General features: G+C 37.5%; 2 protein-coding genes across 4 annotated transcripts; one reads left to right on the plus strand and one right to left on the minus strand.

Annotated features, from left to right (window-relative positions):
• The first annotated feature begins 440 nt into the window (after nt 1–440).
• On the plus strand, nt 441–10,014 carry LOC111797097 (putative DUF21 domain-containing protein At3g13070, chloroplastic). Of its 3 annotated transcripts, none has more exons than XR_002815476.1 (15): nt 728–1,273; nt 2,238–2,335; nt 2,424–2,517; nt 3,031–3,108; nt 3,240–3,343; nt 3,509–3,590; nt 4,154–4,293; nt 4,518–4,596; nt 4,702–4,765; nt 5,324–5,415; nt 6,646–6,711; nt 6,937–7,053; nt 7,981–8,148; nt 8,778–9,564; nt 9,696–10,014. XR_002815476.1 is itself a non-coding variant. In XM_023679992.1 (14 exons), the coding sequence occupies exons 1-14, from the start codon at nt 728–730 to the stop codon at nt 9,000–9,002; spliced, it is 1,953 nt and encodes a 650-aa protein (XP_023535760.1). In that variant the 5' UTR covers nt 441–727; the 3' UTR covers nt 9,003–10,014. The 3 variants fall into 3 exon arrangements, 1 of the variants encoding a protein (XP_023535760.1); XR_002815477.1 differs by having other exon boundaries at nt 9,707–10,014; XM_023679992.1 differs by having other exon boundaries at nt 441–1,273; nt 8,778–10,014.
• Nucleotides 10,015–15,616: 5,602 nt separating this feature from the next.
• On the minus strand, nt 15,617–18,127 carry LOC111796476. Its single transcript, XM_023679108.1, has 2 exons — nt 16,467–18,127; nt 15,617–16,016 (listed from the first exon to the last, which is right to left on the minus strand). The coding sequence occupies exon 1, from the start codon at nt 17,889–17,891 to the stop codon at nt 16,479–16,481; it is 1,413 nt and encodes a 470-aa protein (XP_023534876.1). The 5' UTR covers nt 17,892–18,127; the 3' UTR covers nt 15,617–16,016; nt 16,467–16,478.
• Nucleotides 18,128–18,398: the final 271 nt, after the last annotated feature.

Below are 18,398 nucleotides of genomic sequence, written 5' to 3' on the forward strand. Positions count from 1 at the left end.
TACTTGTGTTTTAAGTTGGGTACATTTTTTCAGTTCGAGAGGGTTCCTTGTAAGGGTGTGGAAACCTCTCCTCAGTAGACGCGTTTTTAAATCGGGAGGCTGACGACAATACGTAACGGGCCAAAGCGGACAATATATACTATCAAGGAGCTCGAACGGTTCCAAATGGTATCAGAACTAGACATCGGGTGGTGTGCTAGCGAGGACGGTTACCTCCAAAGGGGTGGATTGTGAGATCTCACATCGGTTGAAGAGGGGAACGTATACTTACCCGTATACTTTTAATGCATGCTTGTCCAAATAGAATCGACCGATTGCTCGAACTTCTAGGGCTAAAAAGGTAATTTACCAGAAGAAAAATACTTTTAATATATGCTAAAATAAAATGAAAAAAAAAAGAGGTGCAACCTTTTCCAAAAAGTACATAAAGCCCAAATCAGAAGCGCCCAACCGTAATCCGATCACTGCTTCCATCTTCTTCAAGGCATCAAACATGTTCGTGAAGAAGGCAACCTCCTTTATGTGCCTCTAAGGCTACCAGCTCCAAATTCAGCCATGGATTCATCGTAGGCTCAATTCAAGAAGAAGGAAGAACAATCCCTTTATCGTTGCATGTGAATCAATCAATGTCTTCCAGACGGCATCTATAAGGACCTGCGTCGGCTCTGTTTCGACCCCATTTGGTTTCTGCATTGGATTTTGGGTTTGGATCCTTGAAAGATTGTTCATGGCGCTAAAGTTTTCGACCCTGGGTTCGCCTGCCTTTTCTATCGGCGGGCAATCGATTTCTCATCTGCAATGCCGTCGATATAAGGCTGTACCGGTAAGGATTTTCAGGGGTAACAATCGGTACCCTAGTTTTTGTTTGTCGAATTGTGTTCAATTTCGTAGTTCTGGAAGCATTCTGCGTACGATTTATGCAAAGGGAGCTCGGTTGGGATGTGGGGATAATGAGAGCTGGAACAGCCCGATTGTTCTTCAGCCGAATCAAGATTATGTTAGAGAAATAGCAAAGCGTTTGATTGTTTTCACTGCAATTGTCTATGGTGTGTTCGTTGTTGGCTGTAAAAATGTTTTGGCAATGGAGGGTGTGGTTAGTTTCGGCAAGGATATTGTTGGGCAGGGGATATCGACGTTCAGTGATGCGTGGCCGAAGGCGTTGCTGGTTCTTAAGATTTTCAAGGAGCAGGGTTTGATTTTGGCTTTGCTTTTGGGACTTTCAGCGTTTTTCTCTATGGCTGAGACTTCTATAACCACACTTTGGCCTTGGAAGGTAATCTAATCAATGCAGTTCATTTTAAGAAACACATGTGCTTTGAGACTTGAGTTATACAAATGCAATTGCTTGTTTTGTTCATAAATTACATTCGCCTGTTGCATGTAGCTTGCATGTAGCTCATCAGCCCTACACAGCCTAAAATTATGTAAACATATAGATGCTCGTGGTGCCCCATTAGTGCGTTTTTCAATTTAGAGTTCAAAATGGGTTTAATATTAATGTCGCGAAACAACTTAGTAAGCTCCTACAATGTGAAGATCCTACATCAGTTGGAGAGGAGAATGAAGCATTCCTTATAAGGGTGTGGAAACCTCTCCCTAGCAGACATGTTTTAAAACTGTGAGGCTGACGTTGATACGTAATGGGTCAAAGCGAATTATATCTACTAGTGGTGGGTTTGGGTCATTACAAATGGTATTAGAGTTAGTCAACGGATGGTGTGCCACTGAGGAAGCTGGGCCCCCAAGGGGGTGGATTGTGAAGATCCCACGTCGATTGGAGAGGGGAATGAAACATTCCTTATAAGGGTGTGGAAACCTCTCCCTAGTAGACACGTTTTAAAACTGTGAGGCTGACTATGATACATAATGAGCCAAAGCGTACAGTATTTGCTAGCGGTGGGCTTGGGCCATTACAAATGGTATCAGAGTCACTCAACAGGCGGTGTGCCAGTGAGGTCACTGGGCCCCCAAGGGGAGTGGATTGTGAAGATCCCACATCGGTTGGAGAGAGGAACGAAGCATTCCTTATAAGGGTGTGGAAACCTCTCCCTAGCAGACACGTTTTAAAACTGTGAGGCTGACAACGATACGTAATGGACCAAAGCGAACAATATCTGCTAGCAGTGGGCTTGGGCCATTACACCCAACCAAATGTACAGATTAGCTTGAGTTTATAACATCTTGATGGTACATGCTAACGTCTTGTTCTAAGACAACCTCTGAGTGCGTTCATGCAGGTACGAGAATTGGCTGAAAAGGAACCTGAAGATGGTGTCTTCAAAATGCTTCGTACTGATGTTACAAGATTTCTCACAACCATACTTATCGGCACAACGTAATTCTCTTTTCATCTTTGTCACAACCAATTCAACACGTTTTATCAGCTTGTTTTTGCTCATCTTAGATTCTGCTGATGTACTTAGTGTGGTAAATATTGGGGCAACTGCATTAGTCACTGAAGCTGCAACTGCAATATTTGGGGAAGCTGGTGTTAGCGCAGCAACTGGAGTGATGACTGTATGTATGAATGCCCAATCTTGAACAATATTCTGGAAATTGATGCACAGATAAACTTACCCACTTACATTTCCTTACCTATATGTATGTATGTATGTATTAACTGTTTTTAAACACCACTATTAAATTTAATTAAAAAAGGACAGCATAAAGATTTTAGATTAATTAATTGAAAGTTAATACCAAGGACCAAAAACGAGCATTAGTTCTTCAAGGATAAAAATGTAAATCTAGGGACCAAATGGAAACTAAAATCAAAACTCAAGGGTATCGTGTTGAGTTACGGGGCAAACATGTATCATTTTAATACTTAGGGACCAAATAGAAACGATACTCAAAACTTAGGGACAAAAAAGTCATTTCTCCTTTTATTTAAGTTTGAGTTATCATTGATAACGATGACAAGGGCATCGTGTTGAGATCTTTACATGTGTCTTCTATATTTCTGTTTCGTTCTATATTGCTTAAGTTCATTGGAAATAGACTCTAATTTTACCTCCTCCTTGTTGCTAGGTTGCCATTTTGCTTCTCACCGAACTCACTCCAAAAAGTATTGCTGTGCATAATGCTACAGAGGTTGCTAGAGTTGTGGTAAGTTACTTATGCTTAGTGCATCACCAAACCCTCTATTAGAGTTTTTCTTGTTTCAATGCTTATTATTACTTCAAAATTATGACATATTTTGTTTCTTCTATGAAATGCATTGATTTTATTGCCTGTAGGTCAGGCCAGTGGCATGGCTTGCTGTGATACTTTACCCAGTTGGAAAAATTGTCACCTACCTTTCAATGGGGATGCTTAAAATGCTTGGTATGAAAGGGAGAAGGTAAGATTTGTAATATAGATGTTCCAATTACTTGGAGGCTTCTCTCACTGTTCCATTCTAAGGCCGCAGTTTCATGAAAGTTTATGGAACTAGTTATTTATTCTTTCTTATAGACATTGAAAATGCTTCATCTTAGTGCTACTTTCACCTGTCTTAATGTGTTAGTGAGCCATTTGTAACTGAGGAGGAATTAAAATTGATGTTGCGAGGGGCGGAACTGAGTGGGGCGATAGAAGAGGAAGAACAGGTAATGGATAGGCTTCCCAGGAAATTGTTCTATTAGTAAAACTCTTGAGCTAGATGGTCTTTGAACTAACTATTTCAGAGAGATCAATGACCTCATTATCGTATCTCGAACTTCAATTTCATTACTGATAAGTATCTAAAATTGAACTTGAACGTGACTACACTGTGGTTGTGGTTTCATTTGTTCTTTCTTTCTCTCTCTATGGGAAAAGTAATGGCTCTGCGCACAGTAAGAAAGGTAATTCATTATAGCTTAGTCTTGAGCTATAAAATTTGGTTTTATGAAAGCATATGAGCAATCAGATGTCAGAAACTGGTATTTTTGTTGGACAATATGCTAAGGTCACTTTAATTTTGTCGAATGAACTTTGTCGTGATTATTTTGAATGTCTGATAAACTTCAAGAGTGAACATTCGTTGTGCCTAGTGTTCCCTATTGCATGGTATCTGGGATAGGTTTCCTTACCTCTTGTGGATGTTTTGTGACTTATTGACGAACTGGATATGCCTTCATATTTTTTCGGGTTATCTCTGTAAAATGTTTGTCATGATGGTTCACTACAGGATATGATTGAAAATGTTCTTGAGATAAAGGATACACATGTGAGAGAGGTGATGACACCTCTTATTGATGTGGTTGCAATAGATGGCAGGGCGACACTGGTCGACTTCCACAATTTGTGGTTGACTCATCAGTACTCGAGGTACAATAAACTTTTGGGGCTAAGGCAAATTTTGGTTTGAGTACACACACACACTTCTAATTTTTAACCAACGGGAAAGAAACAGAAGGGAGAAAAACTAATCTCTTTTTATTTAATGGCTTCTTATGTCTCCTAAAGTAGCTGCAAACCTTTATTTCTTATTTGAAAATAAACTAAACCTCTTTTGGTTGTTCTAATTTATAGCTATTTGATTATCTTTCTAGGGTGCCTGTTTTCGAGCAGCGCATAGATAACATCGTTGGGGTTGCATATGCAATGGATTTGCTGGGTTTTCTACAGAAGGTCGAGTAGTTTCTCCCACTCCCCCGACTATCGTAATTACAATTGCATGTTGTTAATCGTAATCAAAATCTCAGTGTAGAATTATTAACTCGTTTGGTTTTGAAGGGCGAAGTACTGGAGAGCACTACGGCTGGGGATATGGCTCATAAACCTGCTTACTTTGTGCCTGGTAATTCTTTAACTCAAATGACATTTTTTAGTAAGCTGACTTAAGTACATACAGTAAGGTGTTTATAGCTTATTAGATGCTGGGAAATAATAGGTTTTATTAGATTTTTGAACCAATCATGATGAGTAACTTGATCCTTTATCGTTTTCCTCTGCGGGGCCTCTCTTTTCTAAAGTTATAAAGAATTTTTCTTTACGGCCATCAGCCTGCATATAGCGAGGGAAATCGTTGTCTCTGTATTGTTCTAATTTCGTAGATGAATAAACAGTCTAGCCTAGATTATATATGTGTGTGTCTGTGTATATATACTTACACAGCATTTGTTAACTATGCGTGCTTGGTGAAACGTGTTGTAACCGCCCAAACCCACCTCTAGCAGATATTGTCCTTTTTGGGATGTTACACGTGTAGTCCGAACACATGCATGCAAATTATACTCGAGTTCCACAAGTTGGGAGTGTATTACATACATCTGTTTGCTTTCGTTTTCTCGTTATTTCATAGTCTCCCTAATTACCACTATTGTTTCATGTCAAAGTTGTTTTATGGGTTTTCCAGATTCAATGTTAGTCTGGAATCTTCTTCGAGAGTTTCGTATCCGGAAGGTTCACATGGCTGTTGTGCTTAATGAATATGGCGGCACTGTTGGAGTATGTAAACTCACCATGTCTTGGTTTTCATCTGAGTTATTATCCAGAAATTCAAGAAATTCTACTTTTCCTTTTTAGCTCATATATTTTCACCTAGTAGTCAGGAGTCCTATTCACTGCATAATACTATAATGATATGCTTTCTGATTCACGAGTTAACAACCTTGTTTGTCATCTAATTATTGGCTTATCATCTAGGTTTGCAATAATATGTAAGTAATGTGTACCAAAGGTTGTGGTTCTTTGATTGTGGAGACGCTCCTGAATCTTCCCTTTTGGGGTAAAGGCAGAGTCCTTTGACAAGCTTATATTTTTGTTGTGCATCGAGGGTCGTGACTCGAGAGGAATAGTAAAACTTTTAACTTTTAAGGGTGTGGAGATGTCTGCAGATGAGGTTTGAGATATTGCTAGATTCGATACCTCGTCATGGGCATGAATAGGAGTTCGTTTCTTCGTTAGTTTTGTGATTACTTTTTGTGGGGCTGTTTTTTTTTTTCTTTTTCTTTTTCACGTCGAAGGGAGTGCACAACAGGGGCGAGCCCCACTTTTTTTGTTCGGACGTGAATGTCTCCCCTCATCCGGCTTTCTGCACTATCTCTTCCAACTAGCCAACCCGCGGAGTTGAACACAAGCCCTTCCGCATTCACTCTGTTGACTAAGATGAAACCATTTCAAATTCATTAACTTCAAGGCTGGTTCTGAACGCCGACCGATAGAGAAAGTAGTCTAGTCTCATTCATCTTGAGTCTCCTTTTCTTGTACATTGCTGCCTCGCTCTCTTGCATCATTGAGAAAAACATTACGTAGAAGCTTGTCTAGAAGCAACTAGTTGCTTCCCGAATGCCTCTTGACTTTAGTATGGTCTAGTCTTTCCAATACCTCCTTTCTTGCCGCCAACGGAGAGTAAGCAAGCGAGCTTGATTGCATTCTAAGGGGAGCATTTATATTCTTTCCTTCCTTTCAATGGAAGCTCAGTTTTATTTTTATCAAAAAGAATATATAGGCAAGTAATGTGGTTTTCTAGAATATCTTTTGTTATTTAGTGGATGAGAAGAAGAGAGGGGAGGGTGATTGAATACTTATGAAATAAATTACATGACCTTATAAACTGTTTCCCCGTTTATCTGTTGTATGAACCGCGGTATACTTTCAGTGCATTTGCCTGTTTGTTTAATTGATTTGTACTGTTTTTACTGAAGATTTCATTTTTTACTTTTCTGATGGAATCAGATAGTAACTCTGGAAGATGTGGTTGAGGAGATCGTCGGCGAAATCTTTGACGAAAATGATTCGAAGGTAAGTGTCGCTGTCATTTTTTTCTTATCTTGAATACATACCATCACTTTGTGTTCTTGAATGTGCTTTCTGATTCTGAGTATTGATATCTTGGCTATAGAAAACATCCACGTTCATGTTCTTAAAAGGTTCAAGCACTGCCATATTCTAGGTCATGCAGGCATGCTACTTCATGTTTTGTTTGAATGATTTTTCTTTTGTTTTTCACTTTGAAAAAAACTAAAGGAGGAGATCCAGAAGAAAACTGGGTATATTGTGATGCGAGCAGATGGAGTATATGATGTGGATGCCAATACATCAATCGACCAGCTCTCGGAAGATCTGAATATCAAAATGCCAGAGGTCGTGTACTTTTATTTTATGTTTTATTCTTTTAGAAATCTCTTGGATACTTATTTTTCAATTGAAATATTGATGGTATGTGAGATCCTGCTTCGGTTGGAGAGGGGAACAAAGCATTCTTTATAAGAGTGTGGAAATCTCTCCCTAGTAGACGTGTTTTAAAACCGTAAGGCTGACGGCGATACATAACGGGCCAAAGCGGACAATATCGGCTAAAGGTGGTATTGGGCTGTTATAAATGGTATTAGAGCTAGACACCAGGCGATGTGCCAGCGAGGACGCTGGGCCCCCAAGGGGGGTGGATTGTGAGATCCCACATCGGTTGGAGAGGAGAAAGAAGCATTCTTTATAAGGGTGTGGAAACCTCTTCCTAGCAGACACGTTTTAAAAACCTTGAGGGGAAACGTGAAGAGAAAAGCCTAAAGAGGACAATATCTACTAGCGGTAGACTTGAGTTGTTATAGAAGAGGAACTCACATGTGTGGAAGGTGGACGGCATAAAGATTGAAAGAACGGAGAAGCCATGCTGAAATCAAACTCGGGGAAAATAAATTTACAGCAAAAGCAAATAGAGAAGACAGAACAACATAAAAATAACAGAAGTAAACAGTCAAAGAATAGAATTTGGTGGCACCTAAGAATCTTTATAAACTCCTTGAAAATTCTCCTGCTTGTCTTAAGTTAATAGTACCACTGGATGCCTTTGACTGTGTTATACTCTAACCCCTTCGATTACTTGTCTTTATTTATGCTCGGTTGATTGAAATTTGTCTCTTAACCAAAGGGAAAAACAAGAATATTCACATAACCATGCTCAGATTCTTTACACCCTAAATATATACATGCATATAGGTACAAATCTACATACGTTTGTTTACTTTGACTGCTTGTTACTAATTTCGTATATATTACTTCTTGTCACTTTAGGGTCATCAATATGAGACGGTGTCGGGTTTTGTTTGTGAGGCTTTTGGATATATACCAAGGACGGGTGAAAGCGTTAAAGTCGTCCTTGAAAAGGAAGATGATGAAGAAGAAGAGTCTATTTCTGAAAACAAGAAACGCAAGGAGAGACGCTTAATCTTTAATATTGAGGTATAATTTCATTTGGTATAAACTGTTGGGTGAGTACATCAAAAGCATTGAAAAATCATTCAACCTATCATTTCAATACATACAATCTTATCATCTGCCACTAGTTCGTAATTGTTCTGCAATTGATACTGTTTACCTCATTTCCTTTAAGTCAATGATAGATTATGAACTTATTTAACGTGCAGAATAATGCATCATAGAAGCACGACACGATACTCACAAAGTTTTCACAGGATGTCTTATAGGGCTATTTCATGTCCATTTTTCTTGAACTGGGTAACTGCCCCCTATGTGTGGGATATGATTCCGTAACTTTCTGATTTGGATTTTAGCATGAAGCTGTTTATAGGTTGTTTCGCATTGATTAGCGGAAACTAGAATGGAGCGTACCCTTTGTTCGGTATATATTCTGGCTGTTCATTATATTTCTCCAGTTCTCGACGAACAAAAAATGGGGAAAAAACCTGCATCACAATATGATTTATGTGTCAGTTCTTTATTCTGTCATCCTTGAAAGATACTTTGTATCTCCACCACAATATTCACATCATTTTCAGCAATTGTACGATGTCTCGTTTAGTTTCCTTAGTTTCGGAGTATTGTGGTTGATATGTTGGATCTTTGTGCAGGTATTAGCAGGGAATGCTAGAAAGGTTAGTGTTGTTCGGTTTAAACGGGTGAACGGTGATAGTGGTGAAGTGACTCATCTTGTTCGAAAAGTCATCAAGAAGAAATGGAGCAGTAATGGGGAGTCTGGTAATGTAGCAAATGATAATTTATTGTTATCAGAGAGACTTGACGACAGCCTCTCTAGAGATCATCCAAATGATGATCATAGTAGTGATAGAAATTAGTGAGCATAACTCATTTTTGTTCCCCTCCATTCTTAACACCATATAGAAGGTGAAGTATTAAATAAAAAAACGCAGGACAAGCACGAACGAACAATGAACAATAAACTAACGCTATATTTCACAGATGAAGAGAGGTATCAATATTTGAATCATCAACACAGTTTGTTCTGTGCATGACTGTTTCTCTCGACCCCATGTCTGATAAATTATCTGTGACTTGAAGATGAGATCTTCTGCTTTCCATAATTGGCTGAAGGTATGAAGAGCCTTGGAGTGATGAGCTAGGTGGAAGAACTAGTTCAGAATGGAAAAATAAGCCAGTTTGCTCGGAACACACTGCTGAATTGACCTGTATCGACTCAGACGACAGCCTTCGAAACTCTTTCTGCTGTCTCAACTCTTTAGCTTTCTGCAATCGTCTAAATCTCTCCTGCAGCAAGGCAATGGAGGAGTTCATTGCCCTGGCATTACAGTTTTCATTACTCATTGTCAAAGAAAAAAAAAAAACCAATCTCCTACACTTCGTGCTTCGTGCTTCGTGCTTCGCCGAAGAGCCTATCAGGTATCTCTTTGACGAATATTTGAGTATCTGTATCTCTATTTATAGGACATGGGTAGGTGATTTCTTGAACGTTAATAGATGCATTAGTTAAGTTTAAGCTTTCGATTAGATTTTGAATCACGAAAATAAAGGGAAGAAGCAGGTGCCAAGATGGAAAGGCCAAGTAGAAGTGGCCAGGAGCAAAGCTGAGTTTTGGTTGTTGGATGTGAAGAAGGCAGAGACTTCCAAAGAGAGAGATGGATTGAGAGGCAGGAATGTAGCTTTTGTAGGCGTTTGTTGAGTTCAATTATTGGATTATGATTTCTAGTCTGTTTGTCTGAGGGGCTGCGCTGTGCCTTTTCAATGGGATTTTGCTTTGAATGTACCTTTCTCTTTTTTTCTCTTTTCTTTTGAATTAGAACTCAACATGTGCAATACACAATGGTGGTAAATGTATCATTTTGGGATTCTTTTGGTGTTCTTCCCTCTCTTTTATGTATAGTTAACATTGTTATTCAGGATCTATCCGTTCAACAAAATCTTCGACATTTTGTTGATCTATATGTCAAATGAATATCTATCTACATTTGGATGTGGTTGAGATCATATATTAAGATTTTTGTTCGGTCCGTTTAATGCTTTATATACGGAGTTTAGAGACTAAAATAGAATCTAAAGTCAAACGAAATTATTGCTATTGAAGATTGGAGATTGGTTCTCGACAAGTAACTAAATAGAATATTTTTCAATATCATAATAAAGATTTTTCTTTAAAACAAAAGAACCCTACCATCATGGATGAGTATCACTCTCATATGGCGTACTACTCAAGATAACCTTAATTTTACAACGACGTAAAAGAGCTTAGTATACTACTACAACTAAATGTAAACAAGCACTCAAAAGGCACCTGAAAATGGAAGGGACGTGACATGAAACTCTTGAGACTTGATTTAACAACCTGATTGAAAACCTGATTGAAAAATAAGATCTTTAGACCTAGATAATTCAAGAACTACAAAAACGATAAAGAATCAATTCAAGAGAGTTTTTAAAACGGATTACTTTAATGATCAAGATCCAGAGTAAGAAAACTCGTTTATAAAATTATGATTCAAATTACTCCACAATAGATTTGATCAACTCCACTTGAATGACTTTAACATGCTAAGTTCTAAAACACAAGAATTCACCGAGTAGAAAACTTAGCTTTCAATAAAACTAAAATAGAAACTCTATTCTTTTCGATTTAAAAATATTAATCATTTATATTCTTTATTTCAAATTGACGTCTTCTATAAAGTGTTAGATCTAGGTCTTATCAACACTTTGTTCTTCTTTTAAGATCTTCCAAATCCGTTCCAAAATTTTTCTTTAGATTGATTCTTTACCGGTTTTTGAGATTCTTAGATAATTTAGATCTAATACACTTATTCTTCAACAAGGTTGTTAGATCAAATCTCAAGAGTTTCATATCAGAACGGAAACCGAAGACGAAGAGAGAAGGAATGGAAGGAATTGCAAAAGAAAAAGGCAAAAATGGTTTTGTCGTAGAATAATTGGATTGAAAAGAGAACTCAATGATACCTTGTTGGATTGTAGGGTTTGGAAGGTTGTTTATAACACCACGAGTCCATTGACCAATGAGTGAACCAAATGGCCCTCCCTATGAGATATTCTTACAGCTAACTTCCAAACCTCCAAAATCCACCACTACCCATTGCACAACATTTTGAAGCATTCATCCTCTTCCACAGTATCTCTATTCTCTAACTCTATTTTTTTCTTCCATGTCCTCTTCTTAGTTCACACCCCGATGCCGGGATTCTAACTCGAACCCTTCAACTTCTTCCTCCATTTTATTACCCCAAAAAAGCTTAAAGTTCGATATCATCACTCAATTATTTACTATTTCAAAGCTGAAAATACAATGGTCTGATAATAATAGTTCAATGTAGATGAATCTATGAGTCCCTTTTAGTGGATAGTTTAGGAAGTGGCATCATACGTCCCACTATGGGTCCAATGTAAATCTTAGACTACAAAAACTATCACTTTAACCATTTTAAAAGTCATACGAAACTCATCCTTCAAATAGACATACTCGTTATGATCGAATAAAGGGTTATCACACTAGACGTCCATTCAAATTCATCCTTAATCCTAGGACATGTGCCAGATAAGATACTCATTATAATTGTTGTAAGGCCAAACAGATATTCAATAAAATTAGTCAAGATGTGTGCCTATCATCTCATATAATTATGAAGAATGAGAACAGAATACGAGTAAGAAAGAAGCTTAGCTGATGAAACAGTGCAGATTCGGGCATTGCACGCAGCGTGTGTACGACTCCTCCTAGGATGCCATTGGAGGCTGTGGCAGCTACTTCAATGGCATATTCACACATCCTCGGCTGCTCTGCTACCACACTGCTGTGGGGGACGGACAACCAAGTGGTGTGTTACAGTAAATACGCCTACGGATGGAGTCAGAAGCCTGCAAACACAAACCAAATTCCAAACAGAAACCCTTTCTATAAAATGGCACTAATAGTTATGTTGCCAAGGTTGCTTTTCTTCTCCTTTCTTTTCTATGGATATTGTTTTTTTTCTTTCCCTTACTTTAGAGATGAAGATCTAACAAAACAAACTGAAAAGTCACTCATATATTTGAGTAAAGGAAGTAAGGACTTATGTTATCTAATCAAATAAAATGGAAAACAATGCATTTATCCCTCCCATGCAGAATGTTTCAAAATTCTAACCTTCAAGGATACTACGCTCGCAAACCGAACACAATTACAGAGATTTCACAGATTCCAACTTTTAATAAGTTGTTCTTTGCACGATTCAAGCACGTATCTTATAACAATAATTAGACGTTCTCGACTTCAAACTTCATAAACTATGGCCTATTGACAACAACAAAAAAGTTTCAGATACAAGATCACTATGGTGTTTCTTTAAGTAGAAGTCACAGTGGTATATTATCAAGGAAGCTGTCATTAAAGCTATCCAAATCAGTAAAGATCTTATTTTTTGTTCTTAGGCTTGCAAGCATGCACAATAACTGTGTCCTAATTTAGCAGATCGCAGGATCTTAGAAACATCCATTGCAGCCAAGGACCTTAGAAAATGCATCACAATTGTCAAGGACAGATAAATGAGTATAATTTCAGAAGTTTTTTAAAAGAACATACCAATCAGAAGCAAGCAATTGCGTAAGGTCTCAAAAATCATTAAGCCTAAGCAAACCATAAAAGAACTTTCTATTTCTTTCCATCTAAATTTCCTAAAAAAGATCCTTAATGGTATTTCTGTAAAAAACTTCAGCCTCAACAATGAAGAAAAGACCACACAACACATCAGAGATGGTACATTTGCATTTTGCAGTATTCACCAAACTACAAATGCATCCCAGAAGCTTCTAGTTCTAGCAGCTGATACAACAAGAAGAGCTAAACAAACAAAACAAAAGGAAATGCCCTCTGATCCTCGATCCCATTTTTGCAGAGCAGGAGATATTATTCTTTTTTAAAAAAAAGTAGCAGGAACTCTTTGGAACCTTGTCCATAGTTTAACCCTCCATGGAGCTACAGTCAAGTAAAAAAAAAACTACATTATTTTTCAAGTTTTTTATTTCCAAATGAACGAAGCAGGTCCAATAAAGAAATTTCTTGCGTCCTCTATAGGACTCCTCTATAAACCCAACTTTAAAGGGATTTTACTATCCAACAATTCCAGTTAAACCCAGCAGCCCCATTTTAGAAATGCATTTGAATAATACCTGGTACATATCCTTTCATTTAAGGAAGGTTTAAGAGACCCACTTGCCATGCTAGCAAGAGGCTAAGAGGCTATCAGCCAAAAAAGAGAAACTGTGACAAGACCTCAAAAGTTTTCATATGTAAATTCAGTTGAAAACTAACGTGTCAGTATAAATCGTATAAATTCAATATCAATCGAAACCTATGCTATTGGTGGCGGGAGGGAGGGACCTTTCACCTTTTTTAATCTTATGCATGTGTCACGAGGTGCAGCTAGATTTTGAATTTCCTGCTGAATTATTACTCAACTTGGAGATAACAGTAGGATATGGAGAACTCAACTAAATCTTTTCATTTCAATATGCATTAAATGATCAATAGTTCTAACAACCTAAACTGTCACATTATAATAGTCTAAATTCTTCTTTAAACTAATTTCCATTTACATCTATAGTCTACCAATCACATCTTCGAAAAAAATTATACTTGTGCTAGAGAAAAGTTCACATTGATTCAATCCGTTCTTGTAAACCTCTCAAATTACTGTTTACGGTTTCTTAGGCTGTTGTAACTTGCTAGTGTGCCTAAAGGAATTGGATTTTTTTTTTTTTTTTTTTTTTTTTTTTTTTTTTTTTTTTTTTTTTTTTTTTTTTTTTTTTNTTTTTTTTTTTTTTTTTTGGAGATATTTCCTATGTGAAGGGCTAACCTTGATGCCATCTTCTTAATTAATACATCGTTTTCCTTCTTAAGAAACAGGAGCTTTGGGCATTGACAATATGCCAGTCACAAATACTTCTCTCATCAAATAGCATGATTTCCTATGGCATGAAGTTGTGACTAGTAAGTATTAAGTTCAGGAAGGAACGTTTTGGGTGGCAAACATATGAAAAGAAGTAGCTTGAGGATGCATATTTTGGAGCTTTCAGTCAATCTGACAGAGATTTAAAAGTTATGCGTAGACTGGCAGCAAAAACTCCTCAATTTGACAGTGCTGAGACCAACATTACAGGCTTAGGGACTCCAAATTACTTTCTAAATAGTGGAATGGACACACCTCCTGCAGGTGCTGGAAATTTGTTCTTTTGAAAGTTCGGAGGATCGTATAGTTTGTAAAATAGATCATTCCGGTATTCTAACTTGCAAGTCTCTTCTTTGCAAGCTTACTGCAGATCATCCTGTTACCAAAGGGCATTATCCAAGGCTCTACTGAAAGATAAATACACTAAAAGGTTGAAAGTAATCCTCTGGTTTGCTCTTCTTGAAGGATTGAGTATAAATCACTGGTTACAAGCAAGAAACCTTCATAACGCTCTCTAGCCGAACTGCTATATCCTCTGTAAAACAGATGGAAAATGGCAGCCATTTCATCCTTCCTCGACACACCTCGAGAAGCATATGGTGGAGGCATTTTAGCAAGTCAAGAACTAGCAGGACTATGGTTTCCAGTATAGAACAGCTTGAAGTTCTTCAATTTCACACCATAAAAGCAATTGAGGGAGGTTTGGCTAGGAAATATAGATTGGTCTTTCAAAATGAAAACAAGAAGCCCTCGACACATTCCTTTGTAACTTCTCCCAGCTATTTCCTCTCCTAAAAAAACTCTAGTTGGGGTGTCTTCTTTAAACTCCATAGGTTTTCATTCACCGCCATTTTTAAAATTTTATACAATGAAGCTTGCTTCTTAAAGGAATGTAGAACTTCAAAATTGACTTACTTATTGATGGAAAACAAAATGTAGCAAAGGGGACTTGGGGATATACAGTGCAAACAATAAGTAAGAACTTCAAAACCAACCTTACAGACAGAAATCTTAATTATCAAATAAACTACAATCAAAATAGAACAGAGGAATATAACGGTAGAAAATAGCAAACGAAGTCCAAGTGAACGCACTGAATGCATAGCTCCACAATCTGCTCGAGCTCATATTATATGTTCAAAAGAATCTTCCTATTTCTGCAGTCGAGTACACCATAAAATAAACAATAGAAAAGAAAATTTCCTCTATCCTCCAATCACACACAAAAATCCAAATTAGGAGAGAGGTAGAACCTGAAAATTTGCAAGGATCTAACCCATATTGTGCTGGAAAAAGAGTTGTGCCACAATAGATAATTTTAGTCCTTTGTTCCTACACAAGTGGTCCAGTGGGGAAACAAACAAAAGATAAACCTCGAAAGAGTGATCAAAGTTTTAATTTGCTCATGGGCCACAAGTCAAAAAGAACATCTTTTTAGGAACCTCCAATTTCTAAATCGTCAAAGTGAGATGAAAGCAATTAATCAAGGTAAGAGAAAATTGAGGTAGAGAAAAAGAAGCTGCACATATAAACATCAAAAGAGTACAATACCTAAAGCCTCTTTTCCTCACTCCAATGACTTAGGATCACAGCATGAATGACTTATGAAAGAGACGCCAGGTCCCAACTCTCTCAATTATGGAAGTTTTCCGCAGAGAGAGAGAGAGACATTACAATTCTAATAGAAAATAATGTAACTAACAGAAAATCGCACCACCAAAAGGGATCAAGTTCAATAATTACACTAGCTGCATTCTAACGAGTCCTTATAGGAATATCCAAAAGAAAATAAAACATATTTCCAAAATTAGAATGGATAGGCTAATTTGAGCATAACTCTGTGGATAAGGCACCAATTATCATCGCAACAGTTGATGGATCATTCCCTCACCAGCAATTGTTGAACTACAAAAAAAATTAGAATAAAAAATTAAAACGAAGAGCTAAAGATTCAAATAAGTAGGAGCATGCTTAAGTTTATAATCTTCAAATAACATTTTTTTTATAAAATATTGAAGAAGCCAGAAGAAAATTTTTAGATTCAGATGTCCTACATCAGTGTTTGTTACGACTTACAAGATGTTACATCATTTCAACAATGTAATCAATTCTTAAAAGAAGACATAATTTATCTCTTTCATGTCGTATTTGAAATGCAAATATCTGAAAGGTAAACAAATGAGCATGAAAACATTGAAATATGTTACTTATAAATGTGTTTCTAACATGTTTATGACCTTCTAATACTTTTGAGAAAATAAAGCGCAATGCATCCATCCAATTTGTATTCATATCTTGTGTTTGTGTTTGAGAGCGCTTATTAGATTACAAGTGACCTACGAAAAGAAATAGTACCACTGAAAAAAGTTATAGAAGATCTGGATCCCCTGTAAGTTGGTTGATTCCCATTTGACGCATAGATCTCACGCCGTGCCTTTCAGTAGCACGAATATGGGTCATTCTTTCCAGCAAATTCTGGAAAGCAGGATTGCTGATTGCTTCAGATACTCTATTGCAGTATAAGGCGTCTTCAGAAAAATTTATAAGGGCCTCAGCAGCATTATCCTTCACTTCATCTAACTCATCTTGCAATAGCTCTATTAATCCATGGATTGCCCCTGCATCAGCAAGCGCAATCCTGTCTGCCTCACTATAACTCAATTGAGCTACAGCTCCAGAGACTTTTTCCCTCACTTCACCATTCCCATCGTGTAATAGATCCACCAAAACTGGAATAGCACCCGAACTTTGCACAATCGGTATGGAGTACTTATAGCTCGAAAGATCCCACAAGACGTCTGCAGCTGCAGCCTTACCTTCATCATCACCTTCTTTAAGAATTCTCACTAGATGATCGAAAATTAGAACTGCATTCGCTTCAGCAACAGCTAAGAGACAGAAGACGTCCTCCGCAATCTCCTTAGCAATAGGGTTGGGCCACTGAAGAAGATCAGCAAATAAAGGGATAGCCCCAGCTTGTGCAACAGGCCTAATATAAGCTACGTGAGCTGAAACTATTCCAAGGGAATTCCCAGATACTAGTTTTGTCACATAATCTCCTTCACAAAATAGTTCAATAAGTACTGGAATCACTCCCAATTCAACAAGCATATGTCTTCCACGCCTTGTAATTGCAATTAACCCAATTGCTTGACAAGCTCTTTCTCTAGAAGCCATGCAGCCATATCTAGCAGCTTGCACAAGAAAAGGGAGGCCTCTTAAGCTAATAAGGGCTTTTCTAACCTCTCTAACTAGAGCCAATGCACTCAAAATCTCCAGTAAATATCTCCTAGTGCCATCAACTACAGAATCAAACATACCAATAACTACTTCCAAACCCCCATTTCTTGCTACAATCACACGACTAGGTTTATCACAAGTAACAATACTCCAAATACATTTAACTAGAATCTTACGAAAACCACCACTAGTGTCTGGCAATGATCTCAATATAGACTCTAAAGCGCCGGAATGAGCTACCGCCGTCGCTAACGTACCATCACCTTGACGAGATATACGTTTTAGACAATATGCAGCAGCTCCTCTCATAGACTGGCTTGAATTACTGATGGGGTTAACTTCAAGATGCTTCGCAATAATGGGTATGGTGCTGTTCAAAATATTATGCGGAGCATCATTGGAGAGACTGGCCAATTTGATTGTGGCTTTCACTTTAACAGCCTCGGATTCTGTAGCCATAACGTTTTCATACTGCTTCAGCGCTGCTTCCCAATCTAGATTCGGCTTTTCAGATGCTCTACGAATCTCCGAGTGGCTCATGTTAGACAATCAAAACCGACGAAATTTAAGGCTCCAACTAGATTAAGAAACGAGAATTCCGACTGAGCAGATTGAAAATTTTCGGAATCAATGAAACACTCCGGTAGAAATTGAAGAAAAAGCAGTCGGAAAGCATGGAGGCGAGAAGAAATTTTCCGGGACCGACTGATCGGTATTTTGCCGGGAAATAAGTGGGGCTCGGGTCGTTGAAGCCCAATTTCGAGATTTGGATTCAAAATTCGTTAAAATAAAATAAAAATAAAATAAAACCCTCTAAATTAGTTCAATTATAATTTTAAAAAGTTTTATTTTCTATTTTTAAAAAAAGAAATTTGCTCTTAAATTCATAAACATAAAATTTTATTATTTTATGAGATTTTAATTATTAATATAACATGTACATGCACGGTGGATAAATAAAAAATTTTAAATAATAAAAAATAATAATTCGACAACTCAACTCAACCTGAAAATAGAAGTTTGAGTTAGGTTGTAAACTCTATTCGA

The sequence above is a fragment of the Cucurbita pepo genome, chromosome LG06 (assembly GCF_002806865.2).
Source record: "Cucurbita pepo subsp. pepo cultivar mu-cu-16 chromosome LG06, ASM280686v2, whole genome shotgun sequence".
In the NCBI taxonomy this organism is placed as follows: Eukaryota; Viridiplantae; Streptophyta; class Magnoliopsida; order Cucurbitales; family Cucurbitaceae; genus Cucurbita; species Cucurbita pepo.

Excerpts from the sequence above, each read along its gene's own strand:
- LOC111797097 (XM_023679992.1), top strand. The coding sequence starts at position 728 with ATGGCGCTAAAGTTTTCGACCCTGGGTTCGCCTGCCTTTTCTATCGGC. Across the intron at positions 3,591-4,153 it reads CGATAGAAGAGGAAGAACAG|GATATGATTGAAAATGTTCT; the intron begins GTAATGGATAGG and ends GGTTCACTACAG. Across the intron at positions 7,054-7,980 it reads TGAATATCAAAATGCCAGAG|GGTCATCAATATGAGACGGT; the intron begins GTCGTGTACTTT and ends TTGTCACTTTAG.
- LOC111796476 (XM_023679108.1), bottom strand. The coding sequence starts at position 17,891 with ATGAGCCACTCGGAGATTCGTAGAGCATCTGAAAAGCCGAATCTAGAT.